The sequence below is a fragment of the Crocodylus porosus genome, unplaced genomic scaffold (genome assembly GCF_001723895.1).
Source record: "Crocodylus porosus isolate Cpor-Errol unplaced genomic scaffold, CroPor_comp1, whole genome shotgun sequence".
Taxonomy (NCBI): domain Eukaryota; kingdom Metazoa; phylum Chordata; order Crocodylia; family Crocodylidae; genus Crocodylus; species Crocodylus porosus.
The window spans coordinates 89,010,717-89,034,222 of record NW_017728947.1 but is presented as its reverse complement, the minus strand read 5'-3'; the positions used below and the strand labels follow the sequence as shown (position 1 = coordinate 89,034,222).

At 42.2% G+C, this 23,506-nt stretch overlaps 1 protein-coding gene across 2 annotated transcripts in view; it reads left to right on the top strand.

Moving 5' to 3' along the window:
- Nucleotides 1-15,567, top strand: part of TRIP11 (thyroid hormone receptor interactor 11) — a 66,441-nt gene extending 50,874 nt beyond the window's left edge. For both annotated transcript variants that reach the window (XM_019552426.1, XM_019552425.1), the window contains 5 exons: nucleotides 5,054-5,135; nucleotides 6,779-6,893; nucleotides 8,031-8,156; nucleotides 9,123-9,270; nucleotides 12,665-15,567. In XM_019552426.1, the coding sequence (XP_019407971.1) occupies nucleotides 5,054-5,135; nucleotides 6,779-6,893; nucleotides 8,031-8,156; nucleotides 9,123-9,270; nucleotides 12,665-12,873 (680 nt within the window). In that variant the 3' untranslated portion in view covers nucleotides 12,874-15,567. The remainder of the gene's footprint in view (nucleotides 1-5,053; nucleotides 5,136-6,778; nucleotides 6,894-8,030; nucleotides 8,157-9,122; nucleotides 9,271-12,664) is intronic.
- Nucleotides 15,568-23,506: the final 7,939 nt, after the last annotated feature.

Below are 23,506 nucleotides of genomic sequence, written 5' to 3'. Positions count from 1 at the left end.
GGGGGGGGGGCTATGGTGAATTTTGGGGTGACTAGCCCACCCCCCGCTGCCTCTGCCTGCTCCGAGGGCAGTTCTGGCCCAGCCCCACCACTGGGAAGAGGCCAGTGCAGCCCCTGGCCCTGAGCCCACAGCAGGCAACCTACCCTCGCCCTGTGCACAAATCGGGGGGGGGCACAAGCCTCCCCATGTCTCCCCTTGGGTGCATGCTGCAGCAGGAGCCACCCCCCTCCATGCCTCCTCCTGGGTGCATGCTGCAGCAGGAGCTGGAATGTAGCCCTGCAGCTTGGAGAGCAGCATCTGGCCAGTAGGTCTATGGGGGAAGGGGCATGGGGGAGGGAAGGGGCTTGAGGGGGACAGACCAAGGCCCCCACGGTGAGGGAGGGAGTGGAGCTGGGACTGGGGTTGGCACTACCCAGCCGGGGTGGGACCTGCAGGTGACTCGATCCCCTCTCCCACATCCCATGGACAAGCTGCCTGCAGGTCCCACCCCAGCTGGGCAGCCCCAGCCCCACTCCCTCACCATGGGGGCCTTAGTTTCCCCCACGCCCCATTCCTCCACAGACCTACTGGCCAGATGCTGCTCTCCAAGCTTCCGGACTACATTCCTGGTTGCGTGCATGCTGCGGCTGTACACGTGCACGTGGCATTTATTGGTGACATTATAAGCTACACTGGCCAAAAAAAGCTGATTGCAGATCATGTCAACTTTTCTTTTATTGGTGCCAATCCAATATGGCCCAATATATCGGTGCACCTCTAGTCTTTTCTTTCTCCCTGCCTTGCTTCCATCTCTTCAGAGGCTGTGGTACAGTGGTTTTCAACCTTTTAAGAGTCAGGCATCCTTGGATAGATGTGAGCTACCCCTTAGAGAAAGCCATCTCTTAGTTTTCATTCTTTTAGAGTACACGAGTCATAGAGCAGTTTTTCTGTTGCAGATAAATCCAACTTTGGGGCATTTATACAGGTGATCCACAAATGGGCAGGGTCGCTTTGCTTTAATTAGAGCAGCTCTGAGAGCTGCTGTAACTAAAGCATCTGGAGCGTCATGTGTATCAGCACCCCTGCGCTGAAAACTGGTGACGGTGACACTAACTAAAACTCATTGAACAAGCTTTAGTTTAAAGTACCTTGTCACCCTTTTTTTTTTTTCTAGGAAGAAAAAGCTTAAGAACCCCTGAGCTAGACAATCCCCATATTTAATTAGTTGCTGAAGAGAATGGGAGATGAGAGGGCAGAGATTTGCTTGCCTTCTGTAGTTACCAGCAATCCTACTGCTTGATCATTCTCTTTGCCCTCAATGGGAGGAGGTCCATTTTGCTCTAGGGATTTGCTAGGGGAAGGAGCCTCAAGGCTCTTACCTATATAGTCCTGTGATACGTTGATGTAATTATTTCTTTGCATTTTAAAAATCCTTCTCCCCTCCTCTGCACTAGGTGGGAATCATTCTTTTCACTAGAAACAAACTTTTTTAAAACAAGCAGACACAAAATTTGGGGTCAGAGAGGGGGGGGACTAAATGTGCAGCGTAATTCAGCAACCCTCAGCTATTTTAGTTCAAATTCTTCAGTGAAGCTGTGGCTTTTGCTACTTGACTGAATATTTGCTTGAATTCCAGTTGTGTTTGCAGCTTTTGTCTCCCTTGAGCTAGGTCAGGGTGTTCCCTCAGTTCACAGACAATTTTTACAACCTCTTTAAATTAAATCTCAAGCTACTATGTGAACACGCAACCAATTACCTCTTGTTTTTGAGCAGAGCCACCTGTATAGCTTGATTTCAGTATACTCATTCCCAGTGAAACTTTCCAAGCACCAACGGCCAAAATCAGTTATGGTGTAAGTAGACAAACCTCCCCGAGATTGAGGGGGAATCTGTACTCATGTCAGATGAACTTGATCCCATATCGTTTTATTGGAGGAGAGTGTTGGTAGGTTTAAACTTGGTAAGGTTGGATCTTAGTATATTTTTAAACTGCATTGTGATGCAAGTAATTTAATTTAAAAACTTGAGACATAAAGGCAACTACATTTTAATTTCTTAGAATGTGATTATAACAAATTAAAGATGTATTTTGTTTGTAGAAATGGTACTCGGATTTCTACAATAATATTTACACAAGAAAACATACAACGTCCCATTGAATATGGGCCAAATACATTCCCAGACACCAGTTTGTTGGCCAGGTTTTTGAAGGATTTCTTTATGGATTTTTTTGGCAGAAGCAATATTAATGGAAAAGTATAAGATGTGTACCAGATGCAGTTTTCTAATTGCCATAAATGGTTAACAAATTATTGGAGACTGTTGTAAATGTCTGGTTTACAGCAGTCCATGATGATTTTTGGCTCAGGTCTCTTCTATTATTTGCCCTTTTCATAGCCTCAAAGTAAATGATTGAAAACTTTTTCAGCTATGAAATTCTGTTTTAGAAGAAAATTAAAATATTTCTGAGATTTGTGTTTTATAATCGGATCAATTTTATTCACTTTTTCTAAATGAGTGTAGATGTGTAATAATCATTCAATTGATCCTTTCTAGGCATATAATAAAAACTAGCAAATTGCCCATCAAGAATGACCGGGGGAGGGCAGGTGGGGACAGGCCTGTACCCTCCATCCCCCTGCCGCTTTGGGACCAGGCCCACTCCCCCTGTCCCTTCCCCACTGCTTTGGGGCCAGGCCCACTTCCCCCCACCCCCCTTCAGGTCCGGGGCTTCACCTCCATATCCCATCCACTCTGTTGCCGCTGCTGTCTCCAAGGAACAGGGCTGGGGTGGGCACAAGGCCCCTGACCTTGCCCTCCACTCCATCACTACTGCCTCCAGGGAGCAGGCCTGGGGGGATGTGGCAAAGCCAGTGCTGCTGGCCTCACTTCCTCGCCCCGTCCCCATCATCCCTGCCATCATGGCAGTGCTCCACCACCTGTCCAGAACACTGTTAAAACACTCTGGTTGTTTCAGACAACCAGTCAGAGTGCGAATAAAGTGTTATGGACAGACAGACAGACCAAGGCTTTTATAATATTAGAATGATTGTTTAGGGGATCATAGCGGAGTATATTGGACACAGTACTCCACAGAATCGGCCTCACCAATGCTGAATATAGGGGAATAATCACTTCCCTGCATCTGCTAGTAGCAATCATACCAATACAGCCCAGCAGGCCATTAGCCTTCTTAGCAACAAAGGCACACTGTTGCTCCTATTCAACCTATTGTCCATTGTAACGCCCAAGTCTTTTTCTGCAGAGCTGCTGCTTAATTGGTCAGCCCTCAGCCTGTACTGGTACATAGGATTATTCTGTCCGAAGCGCAGGACTTTGCATTTGTCATTATGGAACTTCATGAGATTTTTTTTTTGGTTCTGTCCTCCAGTTTGTCTAGATAACTCTGAATCCAGCCCTGCCCTGCAGTGTATCTACTGTTCCCCCCAGTTTGGTGTCATCTGCAAACTTGCTGAGGGTGCACCCCATCCCATCTTCCAGGATCAGGTGCCTGATCCAGCATGCAGGGCATGGGTCTATAATTTTAACAGCACAGAAGCAATGCTACCGCTCCCCAACTGCCAAGTTTCCAGGCCTGTGAGGAACTCTGCAGTCTGGATGACATGGCACCATGGGTCAGATCTGCTTTGCAGGCCCAAAAGGTTGAGCACCTTTGTTTTAAACTAACCTCCTACCCCTTTTCCACATTAGTGGAGTATAAAATAGTTGTGCCGGTTTGGGTAAGCACAAGTGTACACAGTGTTTGCTCTTCACTTTGTTGTGATGCCCAAGTTATGTTACTGCAATGCAATACCTCTTGAACTATGCCAAATTATAGAGCCAGATTATGGGAAGTCTACGTGGTACGTTTTTAAAGTCTTTTAATGAGGTAATATTGTTTTATTAATGTCATTTGTGAATTTTACCATATAATGAAAAGACTCTAGTAACCATTTCTCTTAGTTGTGCATCCTAGAATATTCATAGTAGCTGAGAGACTTCATTTTAGCCATTTCAAACTGAATGTTCATGCTTCCAAATTGCTAATTCAGTTAGTTGCTTGCATAAATCTGTTTTGCAACTTTGATTACTGGTACAATGACAATACAGCAGTGCATTAGTTCTTGTCTGCTTAAGCATGTTCCAGCACTCTGACACACAGGACCCACAGTCAAGGGAACGGTCTTGCAACAGGAGGCCTGGTGGGAGAGGCTTGCAAGGAGAAGGGGTAGAAGGTTTGGTAGCAAGAGGATTAGGAGTCAGATATCATGAGTTGAGTCTTGAGAGGGAGCTGTAGAGTCAGAGAGATTTGTTAAAGATAGGTTGTTATTAAACTGCAATACTATTTTAATAAACAAAACCCCAAGAGAAAAAGGGTGTATAAGAGCTTAGATGTATTAATAAACTAGAATAAAATAGATGAAGTATTCACATGAACAAACTGACCCTGTAATTTCCCAGTGTGGGAAAGTGGCTCAAAAAGTACAGTATTTCCAAGTTCCCTTGAGGTCCACCTGTGACTTCTTCCCCAGACCCTTGGGATAGGTTCTGCTCATGAATTGGAAGATCTCAATTTCCATTTTAGTATGACTGGCCATGAATAAACTTGGGCTGGAAATTAAATAAGACTTCTAAGCCTCTGAGCTGTCTTTTAAAATGCATAGAAAGGGGAAAACAGCCACACTATTTAAGATGGAGCTTGTTTATTTTGTATAAGGCTTATAATGTAGTCGCCTACAATTGCTGGGGACTGGACTTGATGACCCAGGAGACCTTTTCCAGTTCTGAACACAGCTGAATAGTTTACCAAACCTCATTCAGCTGATTTATATCCTGCTGTCTGTGCTTTAGACAGAATGCTAATGCATTGTGCTATACGTTTTAGCTCATAAATTAAAATATTAAATAGTTGTGTGTGGACACTTTCTAAATACATTTACAAACAATGATTTTTTTTGCCCGCTGCATTTTATTTAAAAATGCAAATCTGTCTATCACCAATTTTTTAGAGTGTTTCTGATGTCAAAATAATTTATTTTAGTTAATTTACAGTGAAATGCCATTCATTCTCTAGGTGAGATCAGAAAAGAAATGTTGGAAGATGCACAAAATAAGCTAATGAACCTTATAAACAGCACAGAAGGGAAAGTGGACAAGTAAGTCATTTTGTTTTAAATTAGGTGTATACATTTTTGTCTTTTACTTCTTCCCCTATAAATTATTTTGTAAGATTAATGGATTAATGTACAGTATTAGGTACCTACTTGCATATTTTCTAATACACTGTCATTTTATAGATTAGTTTTGCTAATTAAGTTTAAGGGCGCTGACAGATGTACAAAAAACAGAACAAAACAACACTTTACTGAAAGAGGTAGTGCATTATGTCGGCCTGGTTCTGCAACATCTGTATAGATTGGGTGTGTCAGTGGGGCTTTTTGGCACCTGTATCTATCTAATAGCCAGTTCAGTTAGTTTTTAGGTAAGTGTCAAAAAGCCCCACTGAAGTGCCCAGTCTATACAGATTTTGGGCAAGCCAGGTCCAACTAACACGATGCTTCTTCTGGGTGCGTGCTGCACTCAGTGCAGGAGCACACCAAGCTGAAAGTAAAGCACTACTTTCGTTTTTGTGGGGGTTATTTTTACGTCTGCAAGCAGCCAAAACGTTTGTCTGAACAGAAATACTGATTGTTTATAATGCTGCTTTGGGTCTTTTTTTTTTTTTTTCCTCGCTATTTGTAATTCTTAGGCTATACCCCCTTCTCTCTGTTTATGGTATAAGAAGCAGTAGGGGTGTGCGAAACTGGCCCTATTCAATTTGGATTTGTCCTGAACTGGGGAAAGTGATTCAATTTGTTGATTTGGATCACTTTCCCAATTCAATTACGCCGAATTGGAAGATTCGATGCTGATTTGGAGAATCAGCGATTCAGCCATAGACACAGGTTTAAATGTTTTTTCTACATACCTCAATGTACCAGGCGCAGCTCATGAACGCTGAGATGGTGGGGCGGATGGAGCATCCCACATAAGCACGGGGGAGGAGGGGAAGCCCTGCATGCTGGGCAGCGAACCTGGAAGTGGATCAGAACTACTTCCACTCCACTTCCAGGAAGCATGCTGTGGGACCCCCCCTGCACTCTCCTTGGCTCAGCTATTGGCTGCAGGGGGACCCTGGGTGCCCCCTCCTCGAGACCCAAGAGGCACCAGTCGCCAAGCCGGGGGGGTCCCCTGGCATGCTTCCCAGCAGACCTGGAAGTGGATTGGAAATGCTTCTATCCCACTTCTGGGTCTGCTGCTGAGCGTGCTAGGAACCCTCCATGCTCCTGTGGGATATTCCATCTGCCCCACCATCTCAGCATTCACGAGCCGCCTGGTACCTTGAGGTATGAAGAAAAAAAATTAAGAGCTGTGTCTATGTCCAAATTGTTGAATATTTCTGAATCTCTCTGAATCAATTTGGAGGGTTCTGATTCAATTCGGAGAGAATCTCCTGATTCAGTTTGGATTTGGAGATTCAGCTTGAATAGATCCCAGTTCTGGACAGCATTTAATCATGTATATAAGTGCTTTCCTGAATGAGAACCTCAGCATGTGCAGTTGACATCATATTATTGCTTTCAATTTGTATTTAGTTTTGCTTTACTGAAGTCATTTCCCATTTTTTCCAAATCGGTGAGGTTTCAGTATTGTTGCAAAATAAATAAATAAAATTACATGTTAGAATGTATACAGTAGATTGACAGTTGAGCAGAAGATGACAATATCAGTTAGCTTTTATTTTTTTTTAATTTTATAGGGTCCTGATGAGAAATCTTTTCATTGGACATTTTCATACTCCAAAAAATAAGCGTCATGAGGCATTAAGGCTAATGGGAAGTATCTTGGGTATCAAAAAGGAAGAGCTAGATCAGGTAATATTGCATGGAAAAGTAAGCTTTTTTTTTCACTCCCAGTATGTTTGTGGTAGTAGTAAAATAGAATGTTTCCTGTTGTTGTGTGTGACATGCTGGGTTCCTGGGCCCCCCTGGTGGCTCTGGGACTGTGCCACGCTCCAACTGTAGGGTGCCCCCTCCGTCTCATCTGCCATGCCTTGATGAACATAAAATAGGGAGGCTGCTTTCAGACCTTTGCTGGGCCCTAGTCCCACTGGTACCAGATCCATGACTGGGCCTCTACTCTCCGGTCTAGAGACTAGTCTGTGGGCTAATTGAGTGACTCCAATACCTCCCCTTTACCATGCCTCGTGGGCATTACCAGTACATTGTCTCTGTTGGGGCCTTGGCCCCCTCAGTCTCTACCCCTTCAATCTAGCTAGGCCTTCTAGCCCAAGCCCACTGGGTTGGGCATGGCTTTGAGCACTAGCTTCCCTTGTCCCTTCTAGTCACCAGGCCCCTGGCCCCTGGCCCCTGTCTGTCAGGCCACCTGCAGGTGCCTGCTAATTACCCATTAGCCTGTTGCCTTGGCAGCCTGCAGCTTTGGTGCCCTGCCTGCTTACAGAGCTCCTGGGTTGGGCTGCTTTCTCTCTTAAAGGAACAGAAGGCTTTGGGCTCTCTGTTACACAGTGTTTAACATTAAGGACAAGCAGCATCCATGGAAGAGTGTCTTTTGCTTTTTTATCAGTGCTTATTCTTAAAAAGCAGCATGATCCTGAGCGATGACTTTAATAGAATAGATGCAAAAGTCTCTTGGTTAGAGGTTGTTGATATGGTAGAAGAGAAAACTTCATATGGTTGCTATTGAGTATAGTAGTACATTGATATTCTCAGAATATATTTGTCAGGCAGTCCAACTAGGTCACGTACAGGTTTATGTAAACAAAATTTTTTTTGAGTAACATGATTTTAGACTGGTTACATTTTTGAGGCAGAGAACTGTTTTAAATTTTTTGTCATTAATTAATGATTAGTTAATCCAGAAGATGCTGTGGCACACACTTCCTTGTTTGTTTTTTGTTATCTGTGAGAGGGTACTGTGAGTTCCTTTGTTTTGTTTAGTGTATTGTTCTCTGATGTTTTTGTTTAAGTATTTCTTTACTTAATTATTTCCAGTTATTGTCTGAAGAGCAAAGAGGTGTTACCAGATGGGTGACTGGTTGGCTTGGTGGAGGAGGAGCAGGATCAAAGAGTGTCCCCACTACCCCTTTAAGACCAGCCCATCAATCCATTTTCAATAGTGTAAGAATTCATTATGTATTGTCATTGTTTGAATAGAAGAGTTGGGGCAGTTGTGTATGAATGCTTACATTCTAGTTCATTTTTATACTGGACTTCATTTAATGTTGAATTTATTAAGGGTAATAGAATTGACGTTATTTTTTTCATTATGCAACTACTTTGTTTAAACCAGTAATAAACAAGTATTTCCTGAGATCAGAAATTACCCTCATCTCTAGTCCATGACTTAATTTGCCAAGCGCTTGGATCAGTATCAAAATATAACTACTGTTCTAGGGACCATTGACTTCATCATCCACTAGGGAGCTTATCTTGTGAACTATGAGAGCTAGAGGTTAAATACATCTGGGAGTCTGGAAGTCTTCAACAGTCTGCAGGATATCATACTGTGAAATTATATTTTGATTGTTTTGCTTTTCCACCTCTTTGAACTTGAAAAGTCGCTGCTTTCTTAGCTGCTGTAAGTAGAAATACTGATATATATTATGTGAAGGCTTAAATTCCCATTTTTCCCACATGTGCTTTCAGCAAAATCCAAAGTCTGCTGCTGTTGACTTCATAAACACTTCCTATTCCATATTCATGGAACAATGTCTCATATAACAAAATAGAGAAAATAATGGGCTTAAAAAAACCCCAACATTATTTTCTTCATTAAACAAACACAGAAACTATGATGTCAGTACAGGCCTGAGCTTTCAGAAGAAATGAGATTTTTAGTAACAACTTGGCTGGATGAAAACATTTATCTTTGAAATGCTCGACATTTTACATTGTCAACCTAGAGTGACAAAAATACTGGTAATTTTCAAATAAACTTCACAATCACTAGGTTTTAAGGACTCGTTTCCCATGATTTAACATACCAGTACAAATCTTTTTGGGTTTTTTCAGCAACAGAGAATTTTATTTCTTAATATCCCTACAAACATATTAAATATTTTAACTATTGTGCATGTTATCTAGTCCTTTTCAGAACTTTTTGTGAAGTTTCTTGAAACAGAATCCCGTCCAAACCTTCCTCCACCTAAGCTCTCAGTCCATGACATGAAGCCTTTAGGAGTTTCAGGAATTGGAAAACCTAGTAGTGCTACATCCAGCAGTCAGATACAAGGTAATGTTTGATGGAAAACTTGAAAGTTTATATACAGCAGAAATAAGATGGTTATTTGTGTCTTCATGTTAATAGCATATTTTCTCACATGTTACATGCACCTCATCCATGAAAATCTATTACTGGAAATTGATGTGTTAAGCGAGAAAATGCAGTCAAGACCCTGAATATACCTGTGGGCTGTTGCTGGGGCAGATGCTGCTGCTGAGTTAGCAGGAGGGTCTGCCCAGAGACAAGGGAAAGTAGTAACCCTACATGTGCTGGACAGGGAGCCATGCAATGAGCACGCAGGTCTCCTGTAGTCCGTGGCTAGGGAGTCCTGCATGCTCACTGTGCTGTCATCTGTCCAGCATGTGCAGAGTTACTCTCTTTCCCTCAGGCAGACCCTCCCATTGCAGCCACTGCTACTGTCTCAGCAGCAACAGGGTCTAATCTGGCAGCAACTTGAGGGTGTCTCTCAACAGCATGAAACAGGGTGGGGAGGGGAGAGGAGGAAGGGAAAATAACCCTACAATTGCTGAAGGGAGCCCCTCTAGCTGCTGCTGATGGAGGAATTGTCCACAGTTTTCACTGCTGGCTAGAAAAATCTTTTCTTTATTCTGCCTTCTGAAAAAAGGGTGTATGTCTTATCTGAGGATAGTTTGGTACTGCATTAAAGATGTGCTGCTGCTTTAGCTATCTTGTCAGTGCTAGGACAGCTGGGCTCTGTGGTATGGAAAAAACTTCCAGCATCTCTCCCAAACAGCAAAAGCTACCTTTCACTATCAGAATTGTATCAATGATGTGCAGCGTGTGAGTTCCCCTATATGCCACCAACTAATGGGTCTGCTACCTGAACTTTGTAGCATAGACAAGGACCAAGAATGGGACTTTCAAAGGAGCCTAAAGGGGTTAGAACTGCTGCCTGCCTTGGACCACTCTAAAAATGTTAGCTTGAAAAACCCAGCTTTAACACCTGAGTGAATTTATTTCTTTTGACAGTGAAGCTAGCAGCACTTGTTAGAGCCAAACAGATGTTGGGCAGCCTTCCTATGCATAGTTGTGTCAGTAGTGCACCCTAGGACTGATTTGAGGCATCCCTGCTGATCAGGCTGGGTCTCACTGAGTCAAGAATGCCAAGCTTGTGGTGGTTTTGTGATATTTAAAACTGTTCAGTAGGTAAGGATTTGTGTAGGACTAGCAAATCGTGTTAAAGTTATGAGCATACCTGATTTCTAAGCTGTGAGAAGTTCTGTAATTTGTTCCCTAATTTAGCAGCATTGAAATAATTATTCCTGTGTTTGAAATACTTTCTAGCAGAAATTTAACTTCTGGTTTTACTGGGCACCAGTACCAGAATAATCTATTTAAGATGTTCAGAACTTGCAGGGTCAAATCCTCAATGTAATCAGTCTGATTTCTGCATTCAGACTGTGATTTTTAACCAGTAGTTAAAGCTTTACCTTAGTATAGCAACAGTGGTTTCAGAAACTTGCTAAAATTTAAAATTATCAACTCTTAAGTTGCAAAATTAAGCTAAACCAGCTATTTTATGATGCAACTAAATAGGAGACTCCTAATATAAATAAAAAATGTCTAGTTGAACATATTGTTTCTCTGGAAGTAATATTTTCAGTACATTTTAAATTATATTTTTTATTCATTGGTACTCTTATAACTTGTACTACATTAATAATATAATAGACTTAGTACCTATTTGATTTGGCAAAAGCCCAGCTTCCTTGTCTGGAAGAATAAATAGGATCTTAGAACTTAATTTTTCATTCAGGATCCAGACTGGTGCCTTGCAAACCCAATCATCCTTTCTACATTCCTTAGTTGTTTTGGTACTTAAGTTTTTGGTGGTTGGAAACGAACCATATAAAAGCAGATTTAAACCACTCGGTAAGGATGTAAAAAACACTATTCAAGTAAATATGCAGTTAATAGAGTAGTCTCGCAGCATTTATAGGAATTGAACCAGTTATGTAATAAATGCTCCTTTAAGAAACCTGTTAACTCGGACCTGTCCAGCCTCTAAGGAGCTAGGGCTGCACTCTCACAGGCCTCACCAAGGCAAGCCATGAGCCCCCTGCGTCTCATGCCATGCAGGTGTCCTGCCCAAACTGCTGTACTGTGCACCTGCTTGGGTATCCTACTGCAACACCATGGCCGCATGTAGACAAGCACAGCTATGCAGTATGTGGCACCGCAGACCTGTCTGCAGTGCCACACACGACATATTCAGGCATTTCCTGCACTGCTACCTTGGAGATCCAGGGGTCAAAAAAATGTGCACAGAAAAAGAGTATGGTGGCACACGTAAGGGCAGCATTCATTGCCCAAAACTGGAACCTGGCCAGTGGGAGCCATGCTTCAGCTGCCAGCCAGGCTCCAAGCTGCAGGAACGCCACAGCTGCAGCTTCCCCGGCCCCTGGGAAAAGCTGCTGGGGCAACACGCTTGCTGGTCCCAGGCTCCCCTACCCCACTCAGAGTAACCTGCAGTGCATCAGAGGGCAAGTGGTACAGACATTCTGTGGGGCAAATGCAGTGGCACAAGGTGTGCCTGGTGTCTGCATTTGTGTGGGTGCAGCCTGTGTCCATGTAAACACCACATGCTCACACAGCCCCAGGCTCACCCTCAGCTCCCTGAACCACACTCCATTGTTCCATTGTCTGGGGCATGGACAGGAAGTGGAAGCTGGAAGGGGTAGAGGGGGCCAGGCTCTGGCATAAGCAGCGTCATGGCAGAAACCGAGGGATTGCATCTTAACTCGTCATGGGCCACATGTGCAAGCACAGGTTGCAATTGAATGGTCCTTTTATTATATTATTATGCAACGGCAGGCAGAAAGTAAGTCAGGGTGGCACTTCTCATGACCAGAGGTTCAGAAGTGCATAAGCTTGCAAAGACGATAGCCTACTTCATCAGCTACTATGACCTGCCTGATTCAGACTAACAGTGAGCCACCTCTGTGCAGTGGCAGTATTAATTGGTTGTCTTCTGTAAGGTAAAATTCTCTTTCCTTCCCCTCTCTATATCTGCAGTTAAAGGAAAATTAGCTAAATTTGATCTGGGATTGAAAGTTAATTTGTACACTGAAGTTTAGGCTGATTGATCCAAAGGGAGTTTGGAGAAGGAGTTCAACACTAGACAAGGCAGTTTATAAGAAACAGACATGTGTGATCAAAACTGGCATTGTTGAAAAGTGTGAATGAAGAACGATGTGATAAGAGAGGAGCGAGTGGATAAGTAGGAAGGTTTTAGAGGCCTTGAAGCCTGAGCTAAGAGGATTGAATTTGATGCATTAGAAACTAAGAGATAGGGTAGATTGACTTGCTTTCTATACAAATGCTTTGAAGATTGATGGATTATGACTGTTTTTTCTAAACATAAAAAATTCTTACATCTCAGATGCAGCTGGCGCAGGAACCAGTAGAAGACCAGATGCAAATCCATTCTTGGCACCCCGGTCAGCAGCAGTGCCCCTTATCACCCCAGCAGGTGGACCTGGGCATCTCCTCATGAAACCTATTTCTGATGCCTTACCTACTTTTACACCACTGCCAGTATCGCCTGATGCCAGTGCTGGTGCTGTATTAAAAGACCTCTTAAAACAATAGATGATTCTGAATCAGCATTGAAGATAGCACTTTAAGGGAAACAAGAACACTATACTGTATATAACTTACCACAGAGAGGCCTTCTGTAAAAAGCTGTGTACTTGTTTGCAGGTGTACACGGTTCTTTTAATTATGAATTAACTAGTGCTTTGAAGACTTTCCACAGATAACTGCCCTGTATGTAATGGTGATTCATTTTGATTGAGGTAAGCTTTAAACTGGAAAAAAATTATTCTTTATCATTTGTGTAGCTGCAAGAGAAATCGCAGAACTTGTAAATGCTACTAATGCTCTTCAAGGTTTGGGGAGTGTGAAATCATTGCTGTCTCTGCTCATGAGGTCAGTTTGTTCAACAGCATAATCTGTTATCAACAGTGGAGTTTCGAGAACCCACCACTTCAAAACAAAATTAATATTTCTGCCCCAAAACTCATTTGATTTAGGGTATTGTGTACACACGTCCTGAAGAATTACGTTGCCCACATCTCTGCAGTAATGTATTGTGCCCACCACAGTCCTCAAGCATGCTGTGCTGCTTTAGGCAGGCTGCTTTCTAAACTGGAAGTAGTACAGCCATGTCTGTGTGGTGCATCAGGTGGACTAGTTGTTACTGCAGAAAGACCATTTCAGTTAGTCCACCCTCATGCCAATTAGCCTGCTTGCCACACCACACAGAGGATGCATTGCATCTGCCGTAAGAGGCAGCCTGCCTGAACCAGTGCAGCATGCTTGAGGGCACTGCTGTGTGGCTTGATATATTTACTGTGTTGATATGGCATTATAAGCATATATGAGTGTTGTCACTGGATGTAACACACATAACTGCATTTGGCCAGCATATAGCATCTAGTTATAGTAACACAGATCTCTTTAATGAAAAGACTGGAATGCCCAATTTGTGGGGTGGGGGAGGGGAGAAGGGGGCGGTTTGAGGCATATCATTGCCTTTATTGAAGGAACTAAATTTTTTCTCGCCCAGCCTCACAGTAGCTATGGCAATCTAAACCTACCAGCACTCAGGAGATCCCTCTGGGAACAAGAGTTGGAGAGTGTGCAAGAGGTTTTTTGGTTTTTTGGGGTTTGTTTTGTTTTTGTTTTTCCTCAAAACTTTAAGGTGGTGAATAGTCAGCTTTGGAGAGTTTAGCAAATCCTACAAGCATGTTCTCATTACATATACATACGCAGTACTGTAATAATTGAAGATGTACATTTAACAGACCTTGTTTCTTGTAGGATTTTGTAGATTTGAATGTTGGTTTAAAGTTTGAACATATGTATAAAAAGTAAAGGAAAAAAACCTGGTTACTTATCCCAAATGTGTAAATAGGTCTGAGTAAGACCAAGGCCAAAGTGAATTACTCTGTAAATTTGGGTGTGATAACTTGTACACTTTATACTAAATGTAGCAGGTAAAGTATTGAATTGTATACTGAAAGCTAAAACTTGTCAGCTTACAAAAATGGTTGACCTAGCATAAAATGGCTTAATTTTAAAATGTCTTATTTCTAAACCTTTTATGCTATTCCTTATTTAGTCAGTGTTTAAAGGTGATGATTCTGCAAGTTCTATATTAGAACTGTCAACCTTGACTCTCCATTTTCATTAAATAGCCTAGATTAAATTAAGTTATATTTAAAGTGAATCACAGGAACTTATACAGAATCTTCCGAAGTAATGCAGCAAACCATTGTTTTTATTTATATATAGATCACATGGTAAAATCCTTTCCTTTCTTTAAACCCTTCTCAAGCACAATTGTGCAATTTCCATTCACTGTAAAGATTTCAGTTTCAAAATACCTTTCATGCTACAATGCCATTCCTCATTGTATCAGTGTTGTGTGGATTTAAAATGGAAAACTTATACAAATTTGGAAGCAGATCAATCATGTTGAATTTTCATTTCAGGTCAGTAGCACTTGTGTAAATAAATGGTCTACTCCATCCCAGATAAGTTAAAGCAGTGCTGTCTAACTGAAGGCCTGTAGGCTGCATCTGGCCTGCATGGGGTTAACATGAGGCCCCATGCTCCCAGCTGTCTGTTGCTGCTCCTATTGCTCTGGCTGCCTTGGTGACAGAAGTCAGGGTCTCTGGGGCATGGTAGGGGAGCAGGGGGGCCTGATGAGTTTGCTGGCTGCATGCCAGCAGCAGTGGCAGTTTGGGGGTGAGGTTGGAGGAGGACTCATAGCCACAGCAGGGGGGAGATTGTCTGCATGGTGGTGACAGCAAGGGTGTGGGGTTAACATACACAGTGATAGCAGTGGCAGCAGCTGTGGGTGGTTTGTGTGGTGAGGGGGCTGCATGCGGTGATCTGTGTGGCCTCAACATGCAGCCACATGGTGTCTGGCCCCCAGCTGCTCTGAAGTTGGACAGCCCTGAGGTAATGAGTTTTGAACTCTGATTTCTGTAAGGGCAGTAGGCTGTGCTGCACCAAAGCAAGCAATGCTTTGTGAGAACCCTATTTTAAATCCTTTTACACTTTGCTTAATACTTCTGCTGGATACATTTAAGTGAATCATTTAAATTCATCTTCATTGGAAAACTACAGCTTTGGAATGGCTACCATATTTTTCCAAAAATCTATAAAGAAAACTTGAATGATGTGTTGTCTGTGCAATCTCTTATGTGTATATAGTTACATTTATTTCAGGGTAAGCAGTTGATTCAAAATAAAACTTTTTGAGCTAATGTTTAAGGAAGTGTTCAGCTTCTTAAAATACTGTTGCTTGCAAATTTAATACAAGTGAGCATGGGCTGGTAGTGGTCACCTGAATGTAGTAGTTCATAATGTGTTCTTGTGTGCAATACTTGAAACTACTTTAAAAAAATAGAAAAGCTATTAAGTTGGCTGTTCCCTAAACCACCTGTTCAAGAGAAGGTGAATAGTGGTTGCTTCCCAGCTTTGAGCTAAGTAGTTTTTTGACCATCTTTAATGGTAGAAGTGCAGGAGTCAAGTGAGGAGAAGCCTTCACACCCTCAGCATAAAGCAGAGAGAAGTATTGGAAGGTTCTGCTTCCTTTCTTCCTCTGTTTCGGCACCATCTTTTGTTCTTTGCTAACCCCTGCGCTACAGAAAGAGAGGGGTGTAACATGCTCTTCATTGTAATTGTTATATAGTGACTATAGTGCCAATTTACCCCCTCATTAGAGCTCTTCTGTTACACTGTAACTGCAAAGGGCTTGTATTGCCAGTGTTTAATAAAAATGAGGATGGTTCGTTTATCAAGTTATAAGCTGTTAATAGCAACCAGTGTGAATACAATTAAATCATATGGCAGTTCACAGTCTGCATTTCATTTACCTTTACAAAGATATATGAACTTGACACGTTTTGCACTGATAGTGTTAATGAGGCAGGCTGCTTGGAAGAGGAATTGTAAACCACAAAGAAAGCATTATTACAAGAGAAAAGAAGTCACTTCACCTGTAAGCATTTCCATTTCTTCCCCATTTTTAACTTTCTGGTTAACTTCTGACATGTCTGCAACCTAGTCTTTAATGTGGTACAGGGTACTGCTTTGCCACTGTTAAAATTCAAGAAATGTGATGTTTAGATCAGTTGCGATAAATATAGTTTATATAATTTTTACAAAGCAGCTTTCTAGCTCTCATGGCCATTCTAGCTTGAAAAGATTTAGCTGAAACAAAGCTTTGACTTTTAAAGAAATAATAGTGTGCGTGCGTGCGTGTGTGTGTGCACCAATTCAACCAAATGTAACTCATAGTTAAAATTTTGTATTCTGATACTTGAACAAGACTTCCATTCATCAGAGTGCACTTCCTGGTAATGCTGAACATATCAAATACAGGTTTCTAGGTGAAATTCTGTAACATGCAGAAAGAAACTGCACTAGTAGTCTGACCCAAAGAATGAAAGGGAAGTCTGGCATCTTTCAATGACTTAATTCCTAGTATTTACTCTGTGAGATTTCTTATTTTGTCATGTATGGTAGGTACCTTTCAGGTGGAAAAAACATTACTGGCTTTTAGAGCAATGAATGCTCAGTAGGCATAAATTGGCAGGCTACAATTGGTGATGCTCATATTTGTGCTTCATTCTGCCATGTAAGTTATACTACTGGATTTCTTTGGAGTACTGCAGGCTTACAAGCTAAAAACAAGAAATGGCATATGTTAATTGGCAGTGCATTAAGCACAATAAAAATTAGCAAACAACTGGCTTTTTATTTAAAAGTAAAAAAAATGACTTGCATATTTTTACAACAATAAAATGAAATACAGTTGCCAGAAGTTTACAGTTAAGGGCAGCTTTTCTGAAGATAAGGTTTAGAAACCTTCTATCCATGGAATACTTTTTTGTATCAAATTAGCAATTAGTGCCCCCTATCCACTAGCAAGGATGAGAGAAGGAACAAGAATTTGAGAAATACTGCTGTTATATACTAGTTTAAGTTACTGGTAGGTGATTTGTCAGCAGAGTAATTTGGTCAATTTCCATGTCACAAAATTTTTTCATATTTACTAAAACTGTTATGGTTGGACAAAGAATTGATCAAAGTAATAAATATATTTGCCTAGTACAATAACTATTCAAGATGCATACCAATTATATAATGAAAAGGACAGGAAAGGATTTACAACTGTTGTGTGTCAGTCCTGATGGCTTGGAGCCCATCTTTTCTCACAGAAAGCTTCTTGTTGAACAGCTCTTTAGACATAATCTTTAGATTAAGTTGACTTTTTCTCAACATGCTGGCACTGTATACCAAACTGCCTTTCAGAAAAGGACTTGTTCTTTTGGGGTGCAGAAAGACATGATACTTAGATTCAAATGTGGTTTAAACCAAATATCCAGATATTCAAGTCAGTTTAGAATGGTTTAAATTTCATGAACTGTTTCAAAAGTTTACCTGGATAATCAAGTACTATTTTGAACTGGTTCTCTGTGGACTGGCTCTGTTGTGTGTAGACCCGAAGCTTTCTATAACTAGTGTTAGATTGGACTTCTAGGAACTCCACACTGTACTGCTCCTCACCCTCCCTCATCCCTCCTTCCTGCTCCTAAATGACAATTAGCTGCTCTGGTGTGCAACCAGGACTTTACTTCCCCAGCCCCTATAGCCTGCACTTAACTGTGGTGTCCCTGGCTGGGGGCTCTGGGGGTGGCTCTCAGCTGCTTGTAAAGAGCTGGTTGTTTTCCTTCTGTTGATAGCAATTCAGCATGGTTCCCTGCTTCCTGGACTCCTGCATCTGTGCACCAGGGGGCTGCCTGGGGACTACACTGCTACCAGTGGAAGGAAACGGACCAGCTCTTCAAAAGTGGCAAAGCTCCCCCTGAGCCCCCAGTCCTCCAGGCACACACAAGCAGAGGTCAAGGTAGCATCCCTCCCCGGCCACTCCCACACCCCCAAATCAGCTTGGGATGTACTGAACTATGGTCAGTTCCTATGAACTGAAGTAAAGTGATGAGTGGCTTGGGGAAAAGTGCTCTTTAAAAGCCACAGAAGCTCTGGCAGCTCCAGATTGGCTAAGACCCCCTCATACAATGGTTCTCAACCTTTGGTACCTTGCATGTACCCCCTGCCGATCAACACAACAAAAGTGAAACCGGAAGTCCCACTGTGGCACTTGCAGTTTTGCCACAGCAAGCCTTTTTCCACCACGGCCCAGGGCAAAGCAACTTGTGCAGGGCCTACTTCCCTATCCCCCGGCACACTGATGCTGGGGAGTGAAAGCACCGGTGCATCAGACACAGCACCCACGTACCTCCTGCCTGTGTCTTCCGTACCACCAGGGGTGTGCATACCATGGATTGAGAAAGACTGCCCTTATAAATTAGCAGACTGGATACACTGTGTAACCTCCCTCTCTGTCACCAGCCATTTTCATTTGACTTCTTTAGCCATTATTTTTTAACTTAATGGGCGCAGCTACACATTCATTAATGAGCTTTAGATACTACTTATTTAGTTAACTACTTCCTTAATAATGCACTAACCAAATGCACAGTACCTAGAGTTACTGCAAAGTAGTACGGGTTCATGGTTATTTAGTGATGCTTGCAGTGCATTAGCCTAAGAACATCGTGCAGTAGGCTATTAGCCCAGTTTTTGCCATGACACACTACTACATAGTGTTATTAGGCTAATGCACAGTAAGCATCTCATGTAGTTGCATGCCCAGTGAACTGCAGTGTTACTGGCTTGTTGCTTCAATTCCTATAAAAAAGCATGAGGTAGCTCTAATTGCTAGCTCTAGTTCAAACTAGTGTGGAGTATTAGAGCACAGGTGAAAATGCATTCTAAGTTAAGAAGAAAAAAAAAAGCCAAAAAAACCCTAGCAATGCCTCAAGAGGAAAACATTGTATCCTTTGTCTGAGACACTATAAAGTGTCTGCAACAACTGTATAAACAAAGTTTGTGCTGCTCCTTCTGTGAAGGTCTCATTTCCCTAGTCTTTTACCACTTCATGCACTAAGTTGCTGCTGCTTACTACACTTCCTCAGTTTTGTCTCTCCTGTCAGAGCTGCAGTTTTTATCTGGCTTTGAGGGTACACTATAGTTTTCCCTGCAACACTAGAAGGTAAGGGCATGTCCTGGTGCCACTGGAGGCATGACTTTTCTGCTGGCAGATGGTGAACAAGTACCTTTGGAGCAGCCAACCCAGCCATGTAGATGACAGTACCCTCCAGACATACAACTGGGATGTGTGGAGGTAGAGATTAAGAAGCAATATTTGGCATTTTGTGCAGGCAAAGAGTTGAGGGTGCTGTGCTACCAGAAGAGGGAGGTAAAGCACAGCTGCCTTGCACACTAATTGTAAGCGCCTCCCTATAAGCACATAATGGGACTAGAAGAGTTGAAGTGCTACATGGCAACAGTAGTCCTTGCAGGTAATATCTCATTGCCCCTCCAAAACATATAGAGGCATCGTCTCTGGATGCCTGTGTTCTGGGATCTTGGGAAATCGATTTCTTGCATTTTACTTCCATCGTCCCTCAAATCCATGTGTTCATGTATGAAGTAAGTTTGTGCTCTTCATGTTGCCAGATTCAAAACTCTGTACTTGCTTGCTAGTAATATGCAGACAAAAATAGTTTCCAGCTACCTTGTTTCCTGCTAAGGAAAAAATCCTAAGTAACACATTGATTAAGATGTCTTAATCATTGGGACCCATCCACCCAGCCCTCCATGCTGGATGAGTGACAAAGGCCCGAATCCTGCATAGAGTTGGTCTCTGGTGGAATCACACGCTAGTGTGTTGCACAGAGCCATGGGGTTCCCACAGCTATGGAAATATAGCAGCAGGGGAGTGCCAATTAACACTGCCACCTCTCCTCCGCTCCCAAATTTCTGGACCCTTGGGGAGCCCCAGAAGCTAGATAACCTGGCTCCATGAGCTGGATCTGGCCTGTGGGTTGGGAGTTAAGCACCCCAGGCCTAAGTGAATTTATGAGCTATACATCATTTTCTCAACAGTTGCAAAAATTGGGCTAAATCTACTATATTGTGAAGCAAAGAGCACTAGCAGAACATCTGGTGGTGGTCTTCAGTTTTGCTTTATGTAGAATTATCTGTGCCTTATCTAGTCAAGAAGTAGTAAAGGTTTGGAAAGAGAGAGAAAAGGCCTCCTACATCTATGGGTGAATACAGGGTGCAAATTAAGGCGGAGCTTGTTGGGGGGGGCTTAGCCCCCCTTAAGACATGAGAGACCCCTGTAAGATTTGAAAATCATAACCTGGGGGGTCTTCAATCAGATTGCTCCTTCACTTAAGTGGACATGTTTATCAATGAACTGGTTTAATTTTTTTTGCAGACCCCACAAGACTCAAAGTGTAATTTCAATCCTGGGTGAAGAGATGAGCTCTGGGCAGCTTGGCCAAAATGTAACTTAGCAAAATTGTGAATGCTGGTTAACACCAGTCTGAGCCAGCTGTGTTGTAGGTGGGGCATAAAACTGTTCAGTCAAATAACTTCTTTCTTGTTATGGCCTGTGTTGATTCTTGTGTAGACTAAACTAATCTAGCAGTGTTAAAGAAAAGTGGATTTTGTGGACTTTCTGCAAATGAAAAAATCTACTTTAATGCATATGTGATAGCGTCTGGTAAACTGTCTTCTTCTATCTAGCTAATTGGTTGAGATCTGGCTTCCAAAATGCTATGGAAAATAGATAGCTGCCTAAGAAAATAGACTTCTCCTTTGCCAGTTGTTATTACAAGACCAGAAGGTCCGAGTTTTGGACTGTAAGTCACTGTTTATGGGGATAGTTAGAACACAGAGAGATGCATCTGTAATATAATACAGTGGATACAATTTATAAATCCTCTTTCCAGGGCGGAAGAGATCATGGTTTCTCTGAATGAATGAGATTTGGGATCAAAACCCCTTCATGTTAGTACATTACAGATTCTGACTTAAATTCCAGTTTCCAGCCGTAAAAGAAGGGGCCAAGTTACCTGAGATACAGACCTGGTCATGAGTCTGATTTAGTAAAATATTTGTGTTCATAAAATTACCAATAAGACTCGCATCCAGACCACTGGGGAAGCTTTGAAGTAGCTCTACCTCACTTTAATTCTGTTTCCTTATTATTTAGACTGACTACATTTGCTGTGCTGTTCTGAAACCTTGCTATAGTGACTAAAGTGCAGTGCTAGAACTAAACTCATTTTGTCTGTGCAATTAATGCTTAGGATTGGGTTGACAGTGATGAAGTCTGCCATCCTCGCTTATCCGTGGAGAAAATGCAGTACTAATAGAATCATATTTCCCTATCCAGCTGTGTTTCCAGACCTGTCTCAGTGCTGGAGTGGGCCACATTTGTGGGTGAGAGGGCACTGCAATTGAGCCTCAGCACTCTGTCAAGGCTTGACATGTCTGCAGAGCTTGCCAACAAGCAGTGAGTTATACACACTTGCCTATTGGGAACTGGAATTAAAAGCAACAGCATGTGACCTGTTTCTGGATGGATGGCAGCTTTTGCAGTAGGTTGGATTGTAACATCAGGATTTGTTTTTGATAAAAGTATGCTTTTAATACACTAGTATTCTTTTGTAAAGCAGGAGACTAAAGATTTGCGTTAGGGCCGGAGCTTTTGGAGAGAAATTTTGTCAGCGACTGAAGACATAATGCATTTGAACTCAGAGTAGTAAAGGTTTTCCAGTGATATCTTGTGCCCTGCTAGTATGTTCTGCTAAACCTAAACCTCTGTAAAACAGGAAAGAAAGAGTTATAGCAATTCAAATGTAAACTGCTGAAAACTAGGAAATGCACAGCTAAGGAATAGTTGCAGTATTGGAAACTGCACCTTTTAAGTGGTTTGGTTTCCTAGACACAGGAATTATTTCTATACTGTGCAAGACAGTGCAGGGTATCTCTGTGTGGTGCTGCCTTCAGAACCAGAAATAGCAGAGCTGCATTGGATTAATCCCATGTGACAGAATGAAGAAGAGGTCTTTCAAGCCCCTGGAGCTCCAAAGGATTCCTAACACTGCAACATGGGGAAAAGATGGTAAAAGAAATAACCAGAGTGGAAGTACGGATCTTCTAAAACCTTAATTGGAGCTGAAATTCTGGAAATGTGGAAGATAGTTGGAAAATAAGTGGTATTGGTTTCTGACCATATGGGCAGGGGAAAGGAAGACCAACAACAGGCTGCCTTATTTCTGGAGGTAGCAGATCCTGATGTACTGGATGATTTGTTTGGGTTTTTTTAACCATTTCAGTTTCTTCAAGCAGAAGCAATTAGTTTCATAGTTTCTAGGGTTGGAAGGGACCTGAGCAGATCATCTAGTCCGACCCCCTGCCATGGCAGGAAAGAGTACTGGGGTCAAATTACCTGTGCAGCGTTATTATAAACACTCTAGGAGTTCTGTGTTCCTTGTAACGATGAAACACAAGGGAGAGGTTTTTAACTGTAACATACAAAATGGAAGTGAAACTATTAAAGTGTTGGGTTTTTTTTTGTGTTTTGACTGATCTGAAATTTAGCTGCCAGCCCTTCAATTTAGGGGACTTGACTAAATCCATAATAAATATCCAGAACAAAGAGAGAGAGGGTGTGAGACTTCTGACTTTTTAAAACATTTATTGTGTAACTATTAGAAATGAATGATGAAAGTGCAAAAGTATGTGGCCCTCCCAGGGCCTGAGCATGAAACACTATGTCACTGGAGATTGAAATGCCCTCCCCCATGCCCCTGATGGGGTTATACTGAGAGGCTGACTGACTGATGGAAGATCCAGAATTAGCCTTTGAAAAGCATTAGAAGTTACTAACAATGAAAGTTCCTGTGTCTGAAATAACTCTTATGGAGGGTAGATAGTTCTCTGTAGGTATAACTGAAAACCCAAACCATGAGAAGAAAGGAGGAATGAAAGCATATGGAGCTCAGACTGAGAACCACACAAAAACAGCACATGATGTGGTAACAACCAAAGCAAACAAAGACAAGGCCTGGAATGTGAGAAAAGATTCAAGAAGCGTAAGAAATTATATCACTTTGCAAGCACTTTACCTACTGAATGAACAAAGAAGATGCTGATGGTACCACTAGTTCAGAGAAACTACCCGGACATCTGCTGGGAGGAGCAGTGAGCCAAGTCTGACGGCTCATGTAGGTTTCTAGCTGAGATACAGGACCTCCACCTAACCCAGGAGGTGCACAGTCCCACC